This window comes from Penaeus vannamei, chromosome 14 (assembly GCF_042767895.1).
Source record: "Penaeus vannamei isolate JL-2024 chromosome 14, ASM4276789v1, whole genome shotgun sequence".
In the NCBI taxonomy this organism is placed as follows: domain Eukaryota; kingdom Metazoa; phylum Arthropoda; class Malacostraca; order Decapoda; family Penaeidae; genus Penaeus; species Penaeus vannamei.
Window position 1 is genome coordinate 28,252,113 of NC_091562.1, and position 10,891 is coordinate 28,263,003.

Consider the following 10,891-nt stretch of genomic DNA (forward strand, 5'->3'; position numbering starts at 1 on the left):
CATAGGTCATATATAATGTATTACACAGTAAAGGTGAATTGGACATTATACCTATAAAGTAATTGATAAAGTAATTTAGGAATTAATATACTATATAGTTCATGATTTACCATCACATTATTATTTTTTGTTGTTGTTCACATTCTTATTACTTTGTATTTGATTGTTTTATGAGTGTTATTACTATTTATTTACTTTGAAATTTACTGACCATATTTTTTTTTTCCTTTTTACAGGTCATAGCAAGAATATATTATTGTGTAAATAGATCCTGGTCAGGTAGAATAACAGTTCCAGAACTTAGGAGATCAAACTTGTTACAAGTAAGTTATTTGAAAATGTCATTTTAACTTATTGCAACTAGTGATATTTCTGCCTTGACCACATTGTTTCAAAACCTTTGGAAAACAATTTATGCTGTACCTGTTACAGTAATTTGCTTGTTAGTTCTTTCTTTTATTAATTTCAGATACTTTTTTTCTTTTATAAATCTGTTGATAAATAGATGTAGTATAGGGTTGATTTTATAGAAATGGGAATGGAATTTCTAATGCATGATCTTTTTACTTTCAGGTTATTAGCTATTTAGAGGAAGAAGAAGATATTAACCAAATCACTGATTACTTCAGCTATGAGCATTTTTATGTTATTTATTGCAAGTTCTGGGAATTGGACACGGATCATGACCTTTTCATTGACAAGCATGATCTTGCAAAACATAATGAAAGAGGTGAGTGAGGAAGAAGTTTCATGGTGTTTCTTGTTGCTTGTTGAGCTTTCGATAATTGAGATTCCTTCAGTGTGAATGGTCAAGAAACAATTTAGTATTATATGAATGTACTGGTGTATGAGATTGTGTTTGCGAGGTGTTTTAAAAAGTTTTTATGTGTGTGGTTCTCCATCAGGTTGCAAAATTTTACCTTCCATAATTACTGTAATTCTGTCACATGGTAAATTTCTGGTGTATTCATTCATTCATTTCTTCCAGCGCTGTCATGGCGCATGATTGAGCGAATATTCAGCGGGGCAGTTACCAGAGGAAGGCTGCAGAAACAGGACCGCATGGGCTACCAGGAGTTTGTGTGGTTCCTGATATCCGAGGAGGATAAACGGCATCCCACAGCCATTGAATATTGGTTCAGGTGTGCTTGGGGTGTTGGTTTTGGTGTTGGTGATGGTAGTTTATATGTTTATTGATTTATTTTTTTATTTGGTATTGCCACTGTTAATGTTATTCACTATTTTGATCTTGTCATCGATGTTATCACTGGTGATAATCTTTGATATTGTTAATATCCTGTGTTTGATTATCATCTTCACTGTCTTTACTAAGAAGACAATTAAAAGTTGTAAGTATAAAATTTGAAGCATTAGGTTACACAACCATTGACCTTTAGAAGAACTTCACACACATATTCACTCATCTCTCTCTTCCTTGCCATAGGTGCATGGACTTGGATGGTGATGGCTATCTGTCCATGTATGAGTTAGAATACTTCTATGAAGAGCAGCTGCAGCGCATGGAGGCCCTCGGCATTGAGACTCTTCCTTTCCATGACTGCCTCTGTCAGGTGAGATGCCATTTGCCATTGCTAAAGAGTTTTGTTTTATTTTGTGTCAGTTTCAAAATCTATACTAAGGAAAGTTGGTTTATGTGATTTTTCACTCCTCCGTAACTTCCTTTTTTTCATTTTGTCATGTTTTCTTATATATATTTTTTGTTTTATATTAGATGTTGGATATGGTGCGTCCAGAGATGGGCGACAAGATATCTCTAAGGGATCTGAAGCGTTGCCGCATGACTCCCATATTCTTCGATACGTTCTTCAACCTCGAGAAATACCTGGACCATGAGCAGCGTGATCCCTTCGCATCACACAGAGCTGAGGATGATGGGCCAGAGGTATGGGGATAAAAGACCATTCATTATTCAGTATATTATTCAGGAGAATACAAACTGTTGGGACATTATTTATGTATTGATTAGTGTTTTTTTCTTCTTTTTGCTTTCTGAGATAGTTCTCTTTGTTGTCTAATGATGCCTGGATTTTATCTAAACATCCTAGCTTTCTTGCAAGGAAAATGAAGGTAAAAGCTGTTACGGGATGGCAGGAGTCTCAACTTTCCAAATCATCAATGTATAATAGGTCTAATGATTTTGATTTTTTCTTAAAATAGGTCTTAATAGTCCTTAGTGTAGTATACATTTAAATATATGTACCTTAAGAACATAACCACTTATGGCCTGTTGACACTGAGCTAGGTTTTTGGCTGCAAATGTTAGCAGCCTGTAAACTACCCCTCTTTGTGCCAAATGTAAATGGAAGGTTAGCATATTTGCTACGTACTGGAATAGTGGAGAGTTAAGTTGAAGTCCTGGCTATTTTTCTAGTTCTTTTTCAGTCACATGGCCCAGAAGTATCCTCTGCTGCAGTTTCTTTCTCTTCTTTTACACAATAATTTCTATTGGTCTTGTGAAAATTGCTAATGCAACATTAAACATTACATTGATATCTTGATCAATTAAGCTACATTCATACTATTCTAGTATCAACAGTTGTAGCCAGTTACCCAACTCCGTGTCAATAAGCTTTTAGTCACAAAGAAAGTGGACAGTGCTTGTGTAATGCACTCCCTTTTCTAATTGTCTAATGTATATATTGGTAACATATATGTAATGTTTTTGAGGATGAGTTTAGCTAGAGATTTTAAAACTGAACAATATAATCCACTGCACATTGTTTAACCATAGCAACACATGCAAGGATTAGCTGTTAGAGAGGCACAGAATCAGCACAGTAAGTTTAGGATTGGATCTGAAGAGAGGGAAGAAATTTCATAGTTAATGACATCCTATTATGTGAAGTGACTCCAAGTACTTGTTTATTCCTGTCTATGTATTTTTACTGTAGTGGGGCTATAATATTGAGAATTTGTTTCTAGTGGAAAATCTTGTATTGATATATGCAGTTACTTCAGAGTCATTATCATTATTTTCTTTTGATTGAGAATGATAACAGTTTGAAAAAAGAATTGTTCTGACCCAATATTATCATCATCATTCCACTTTTGAATGAACAATACTGAGTACAGTTCAACTAAAGGATATTAAGGACAAAATATGCTACACTGTGGATGACTGTTCCTAGTTCTTGCAGGTTTCGGAGTGGGATCGCTATGCGGCTGAGGAGTACGAGCTGTTGGTGGCGGAGGAGGGCGGAGCCGATCACCAGGATGATATGTAGGTTGATTTTGTTTTTGTTTTTTCTTCTTCTTTTTTACTTTGATTTCTTTTCTATTGATTCTTTGGTTTTATTCATGGATTTTATTTTTGGGTGTTCTGAAGGTTAAGGTTCTCTTCATGAATTTAGGATTGTAAGTGTTCTTTCTAGGTGTTTTTTTTTTTTTTTTTTTTCAACTACTTTCCCTGCTCATGTGTTCTTAATAAGCGATGAAAAAAAAAATTGCCATTGTGAACAGATGTGTGTATATGTATAATCTTCCAAATGCCTTTGTGTTTTATATCAAGCTGATTTTTAGAAGAAAGCAACTTCATCCAAACACTGTTTTTTTTATTATTGTTTTTCTTCACTGTAAAGGATCTGAGGATAGAGATTTACTGTTTTATTTCTAAGGTAATGTGTCTGTTGAAGATACTCAAAATTAGGTTCTAAGTAAGTAATATAGGACTAGAATAGGAAACCAACATATCAATGCAAAGAGAGTATCATTAAAGACAATTACTGGTTTTCACAAATACTGCAACCTATCATGTGGGTTTCTCTTTTTTCAGCAAAATTTAATCAAAAAAAGAGAAAAAGAAAATGAAAATTGTTGTCAAGGTTAACCGTAATTCTTAGTGCTAATGAAGGCGAGTACCTCTCCTTGTTGGCATGAGTGTAAACGTCTTCTTATGGTAGATTTTCATGAATTTTTTTGTTCCATTGCTTTATATATATTTTTTATTTCTCAATTTTTTCTATATTTTTTGGCATTGTCTGTGTCACTTTATATTTGGCTTTTTGATATGACCTTCAGTAAGAAGTGAAGTAGATGCAAAATAGGTGTGACATTTGGAGTAGATGTATGTCATCTTATAGTTCAGATGTTCTCTATAACTACCCTGTCATTGTTATTTTTGGATATATATTTTTTTCATAGGTATTGATTCTCTATCTGTCTTGGCAGAGTAGTTTCATTGGTATTCCTTTATTCTCCTTATCCTTTCAGCAATTAATGAACTCCATACCCTGTGATTGTGTCTGTTATGGTTATGGAAATTTTATGATCTTTTCTCACCGATTCTCAATGTTTAGAATTTAGTGGTATTTGTTGTATCTCAAGACAGTTTTATTATATATTTCATTATCTCTCTGTCACTCTCCCTCTACTTCTTGTACATGCATATAAAGATGCTAAAACACACCTACATCTACACTACATCCAAACCTATACCTACATCTACAACTAAACCAATACCTCTACCTATACCTACACCTACACCTACACCTACATCTACATCTACACCTACACCTACACCTACACCTACACCTACATCTATACCTATACCTATACCTACATCAAAACATATACCTATGCTTACAACTACACCTACATATACACTTGCATCTACATCTACATTTAAATGTATATCTGCATCTACATGTACACCTACATCTATATCTAAATCTAAACCTAGACCTACACCACCTACACCTCACACACTCACTCACTTTCTTCTTGGCTTTTTCTCAATAATGGTATTGATATACTCATATTTACAAAAAGTTTCATGCATTTGTGGGAAAAGTACCTATAGCTTAGTTTATCCTTGTACAGTTTTAATTTCTGATCATGCAATCCAGGGAATAAAGTGTTTGTTCTTAGCAATTTTATTGTTTTTGATTTGAGATAATCTAACCCTCCCTATCCCCTTCCTTTATTTGCACCATTCCAAAAAACAAAACACCCAATAGTTAAAAAAGGAAAAAATAAATATCACTCCAAGCCTAATCAACAAAGACCATCCCCAACTCCCTTGTTTCCTCACTATGAGGACGATGATAAACGTAGGTGCCCTGGATTCTTTCCATTTAGGTTCTTCTTGGGTGGAACTTTAGATGAAGGTGCAGGCAATAGTGGTGGAGAAACTTAAGTGCACTGTGCACCTTGCAGGATTGTGGAGGAGAGTCTGTGAGGATGATGTGCACTTGACAGGTGGGAAGCCAGTGTACCTTGGGGATATTGAGGGGGCCAGGGAGGACTTGGAGGACAAGGGGGAGGTGGTAAAGAGTGGATGGTAGGAGATAGGGGAGAGTGGAGGGTCATTTGCTCTCCCACCCACTCTGCCCTCCCTTCCCTCCCCAACCCCTCCTCTCCCTTTTTCTCCTGTTTTGCTCCCTTCTGTCCCCCTCTACCCTTTGGTCACTTGCATGGCGAGTGCTTTTCTTATGCTGTGTGTGCACTTTTGCTGCAGTTCTTGTGCACACATTAATGTTTTCATGTTGTATTTGTATACATTTTGCCAGTACATTTTTTTCCTTCCTTTGTACCAAATCAATTTACCCTTTTCTTTCTCCCCTCTCCCTCTCTTTCTCTTTGCTCTCTAAAGAAAGCCTACTAGATTGATAGGCATACAATACAGTTTGAGTTTTTTTGTTTTTTTTTAGTTCTCATCTGCTTCTTTGCATTAAAAACAAAACAAAAGATGCAGCATGTAGATGTTAGATTAAAAAGAGTGGATTTTTTTCTCCTGTAGAATATATTATATACCTATTGCTTAAAAAATGGATATCCCTGCTTTCACCAAAAAAGGTAATTTACAAATAAAAAAAAAAATTCAAATACTTTGCTGAATATTATATGGAAACACAGCTTATTGCACTTTGGGTGTTAAAGGATAAGTCTTTGATTTATAGATAGTTTATCACTTATTGATCTCTTAAGTAGAGCTTCTGTAAAATGCTATAGAATTATAAGTATATATATCAGCAAAGTACCAAAATTTGTCTTCTAAATTTCTTTTTTTAAAGAATAAAGATTGTGATGGACTAATAATGATAAAGAGCAAAAAAAAAATTCCTAAAAGAAGACTTGTTTCAATTTAATTAATCATTAATAATTGATCCTGTTTAATTTAGATTGATGTTGTTTTGTTGTTATTGATATTGTAGATTTTCAATCCCTAAGTACATTTGTAATTTGTACATTTCCATCCCTAAGTACATTCATGTTGATACAAGAAACTGCAGAAGGATTTTTTCCCAACTTTCAATTTCTCTTATGGTGTTTGAGATCAGAATGTCATGAATAGGTACATTTATACCCTCTTTCTGTCTCATTTCTTGAATACTACTTTTTGTTTGTCACTACTCATTGTGCATTTATCATATCTCTTTCTGTCTCATGTTCTGAGAAAGCTGGAAACCTTCTGTAGTTTCTCTTATAATGAGTATCTGTTTTTCTCTCAAGTCACTGATTTAGTGTTTTTACAAGTTATTTTTTTTATTACATATGCTCAAACCTTGTTTCTTTTATATGATGATTGGAAGCCACTGTCATTTTCTTATATGGGGTTAGGTCTTACATATATTCATTCATGGGAAGCATTTGTTTGCTTTTTTTTCTACAAAAGAAAAGAAAGAAAAAAACTTTGCTCACTAGCTCATGTCTTGCAGGTTCTACGGTGATGAAGATGAGCTGTCGATGGGTTGTGATGATGCCTTAGATTCCAGTCCAGGAGGTGGCCGAACCCTGACCGGAGGTGTAGTGGGTGGTGGTAGTGTAGGGGGAGGCCTCAACAAGCACTCGCCCCTCTCTGCCACTGTCACCAACCTTGCAGCCGACTCCATGGATGTGGATGATGACTACCCAGATTACGCAGACTCAGATGACTACCAGTACTAGAACACACCACTGACAACCGCCCTCATCATTGCCATAGATGTAAAAGAAACTGACTGATGAACCGATTCTCAACTCCTACAAACAGCGGTTCTTGCTGCTCCTGTAATGGGAACACGTGCAACGCCCCCCAAAGATTGGATTAGGGTCCTGGATGTCACATGCGCTCTCTTTCTTTCTCTCCCACTATCCCTCTTGATGGTTTTCTTCGCAGGGACATTGGTTAGCCAGAGCAATAGAAAGAGGTTGATTTCTATGAGGTTTATAGAATATTTTATATATGTATATATATATATAAAGATATTTGGGTTCTGTTACATGATCTTGTTACAGTTGTTGACATTAATGTGAATGAGAAATAACTAAAGTGTGTGATTGATCCACAAGATTTTCAAGGAGCCGAGTTATTTTTATGTTTTTTCTGGCAAAAGGGAAGAAGAGGGCATGTTAAGGCTCTCCTGCTCTTCCCTATCAATGTGGCCTTTATGTAGGTATTAAAGAAAAATAGCTTTTCCTCAAAATTTTAGGCTGATGGCACAGCCTCCCATATATTGATAATTCTTGAATTATATCTAAGCATATTTACTTGTTATTTCATCTTTTTTTTTATTTATCTTTATTTTTGGCCTTTTTCAATCACTAATCCAGTACAGACACTAGACGTTGTCAGACAGATTTTATAGTGTATGTCAAAATACACCCTAAAACCTGCAGCCTGAGTTAAATGAAGAAAGAAAAATTCTAGAATGGCAGTTATTTATGACGAAGGGTACCTTCGTTTGACAGTGTTTACAGAAAGACTTAAAAAAAGGATTACATGAATTGGCCATATATATATAACACTTTCTTTCCAGTTTTTGATGTTAGGCAGATTTTCTTGTAGTACGCATAGCAGCTTTGTATGCAAGATATCTGATAAGATGAATCCAGTGAACCTGCTCCTCCAACAGTGTAATGCAGCGATGACATTCTTCATCATGAAACTCCTAACCTATGTGAAACAAGAACCCCAACCTCACCGCATGACCCTAACCCCATCCCTCATGTGCCAAGAAGCATGCAAAGCCCTCCATTGCTTGTGGATGCTGAACTGTTCTGCGCAGTATTGAACACTTCTTAAAAGGGCAAAGAACAAGTTCTCCCTAAGTGTAATGTGCATGAATGTCTGAAACCTTGAACCAAAGATGTACCCAACAATGAATCTTACAAGATTGCAGCAAAGAATTTTAGTGACTGTGCATGGATAGCATTTGCAACCAACCCTGTTTGTTTCTCATATTTCATGAGACTACTGATCTGTGAGTGTGTGGCTTAACAGGGGAAAATGAACACAAAGTGGCACATGCTGTTTATGTGTGCGCCTGCAGTGTCAGTGCTAGGTATTTTGAAACTTTTTTCTCTTTCTTTTTTTTTTTTTTTTTTTTTTACAAACTTACAAAGTAATTTTAGAAAAGATTCCCAAACACTGTGATGCACCAACCACTGTGTGGTGCTTGCAACCCTCTTTACCTTGTAATGCTAAGGACAAGTTTAACAAGTTTTCTAGTGAATGAGCAACTTTAAATAAAAAACTTGAATGTGATCATAACAACACTGTTCTGTGTAGATGGTGATAATCCAGAGATAAGGAATTATTCAGTGCTTTAATTTGAACTGCATTGTGGGTGTCATTCTCCCAGAACTAAAAGATGGATAATGAGGTATCTGCACAGGTGACTTTTGCCTCAGAAATTTGGTCTTCCTTACCTACTCACTGAAGTCCCTCCGTGAAGTGCCTCTTTATGTATTAAAAAATAATATTAATGTAAAAAAAAAAAGGAATACCAGTTGAACTCTTGGTAGACTTTGCTTACATATTATCTATTGGTATGCGTAGTAGTGAGAATGAGGAGATCGTCATGAAACCTTGAGTGGGAGTGGAACAGGTGTGCTGTGTGTGTTATTCAGCCTGTCCTGTTATAGCCTAAGGTGAAGTAAGGTGATGTAAAATTATCCTATGTAGCTCTGCCTGCAATTTTACAACTTTGTGAGATATACAAGTAACCTATATACTCCTATACCATGTACATTTGTTAACAAGGTTATTCACCAGGCTGAGTTCCTTACAGTAAAGCACAAAAAAAAAAGAAAAAAAAGTTGGTAAATAAATTATATTTATCATATAAACCTGGTGATTTTCCTAACCCTGTCCAAGTGGAGTAAACAGCTCTGGTAGTTGGATTTCCCCTCACAAAAGAGAAATGAAATGAAATGTGATTCCTTGTGCTTGAAGTGCCATTCTTTCTGCCCGGTGCAGAAGGAAAGAGTGAGGATTATAACACTATTTTTATTACACTCACCCCCTTGTCCCTTTGCTGTATCGTAGAACAGTAATTGTGAACTATTCAAATGATGATGATATAGATATTTTAGCCGATTTCACTGGTTAAGAATGTCTTTTTTCATAGTCCAATGAAAAACTGGTACCATCTAATTAACATCTGAAAGTTGGTTTTTATTTAGGAGACTTGTAAACATTTTTACTGCTCACTCTCTTGTACTCATATGTTATTAGTTGTTGAAAATCTGTAATATATTTATTTTATTCAACCACTCCTTAGCAGATTCATATTAGGCAAATTTCAAGTAGAATACAAGTGGCCTTTTTTCTTTTTCTTTTTTTTCTTTTTTTGTAAGTGATTTACAGTTATATAAATTTCCTTTTTTTGTGTAAAGGGAATTAGTAATTTTTAGTAATTCTTTAAGACTGTTTTGATAATTAGAAAAATTCTCCTGTACTTTTCCTTTTTTTATTCTAATTTTGTGTTGTACAATGATAAATTTGCGGCAGCAGCATTATATAACTGAGTGCCCATTTTGAGCACCCTTTTCAATATCTTTCTGTGGAAATTTGAAATGATACACTTGTTTTTCAAGATTACCATTATGATTTCTTATTGTAATTTTTTACTGTGAACTTGTATCATGATGGTTTTACTACCAGTCACTGAATAACAAAATGCAAATCAGTATCTCAGGACATGATGTGTAGGTGGAAGCTGTGACGAGGGGTTCTTCTCAGCCGACTGAATCCTTAGGGTAGAGATATACTGATGATGGGTAATTTGAGGATAATTGAATCAGTAAATGAGAAATTTGATGTAGCATCTCTCAAGATATTTTCCTCTTTCTTTTTCTGTTTTTCTATTTTTTTCTTTTTCTCTATTTATTTTATTATGTTTTTTATTATTTTTGATAAACTAGAAGAAGATGGAGAAGTAGAAGCCAAACTGATGATAATACTAATAGTGATAAAAAAGTATTAAAAAAAATAAATAGCCTGTACCCCCTATCCCTTCTTCCCACTCAGTCACGCTCCAAACTAGTCAGGATGTCATGTTATATACATTTCCTCAGTTCATCGCGTTTTTAATGTCCGCTGCTGCAAAGTGCCACACATCACCAGCAACTCCCAATTGGGTCATGAAGTTCTATTGATCCCCCAGTGTTTTTTGTGAAGTGAAAAAAATATGTAAATGGTGTTGGTATCACCTTGTTTGTATGTTTAGTGTATTTGTAATATGTTGTATAAAGGAGTTAACGTTCATTTTGCATAATAATTGTCTTTTAATTTCCTTCCAAAGGGTTATTTAGACTATCATAAAGTGAGTGTGATATCCTACTCTCTCTCTTTCTCTCATTTTCTCTATTGGTTATAATTATCCCATACTTTGCAAAAACATAATTCCCTTTCCTTTAGTGGACTTTTCCATGACACAAACACACATGCACATTTAGTTATTTGAGAAATATGCACAATATTATATCTTGAACCAAGGCAATATCTATGATATTGAATTCAAAGAATTTATTCAATTTAGTGTTTTTATCAGCACATTTTTTTCCAGAATGATAATGTGTTTTTGTGTAAAAGCCAATTACTACTATTTCTGCTGATCCTAACCATATGCCCAGAACCAACCAGTATTTAAATCATTATTTACATAAA

The 10,891-nt window shown here is 34.9% G+C and overlaps 1 protein-coding gene across 11 annotated transcripts in view; it reads left to right on the forward strand.

Moving 5' to 3' along the window:
* LOC113824267 (uncharacterized) overlaps positions 1-10,499 on the forward strand; it is a 128,742-nt gene extending 118,243 nt beyond the window's left edge. For 2 of the 11 annotated variants that reach the window (XM_070129835.1, XM_070129837.1), the window contains 8 exons: positions 237-323; positions 574-730; positions 989-1,142; positions 1,445-1,571; positions 1,733-1,903; positions 3,150-3,241; positions 5,176-5,217; positions 6,678-10,499. In XM_070129835.1, coding sequence (XP_069985936.1) covers positions 237-323; positions 574-730; positions 989-1,142; positions 1,445-1,571; positions 1,733-1,903; positions 3,150-3,241; positions 5,176-5,197 — 810 coding nt within the window. In that variant the 3' untranslated portion in view covers positions 5,198-5,217; positions 6,678-10,499. Of the gene's footprint in view, positions 1-236; positions 324-573; positions 731-988; positions 1,143-1,444; positions 1,572-1,732; positions 1,904-3,149; positions 3,242-3,793; positions 3,872-5,097; positions 5,218-6,677 lie in introns of all 11 variants that reach the window. The other 9 variants (XM_070129831.1, XM_070129833.1, XM_070129832.1 and 6 more) reach the window with 7 other exon arrangements.
* Positions 10,500-10,891: the final 392 nt, after the last annotated feature.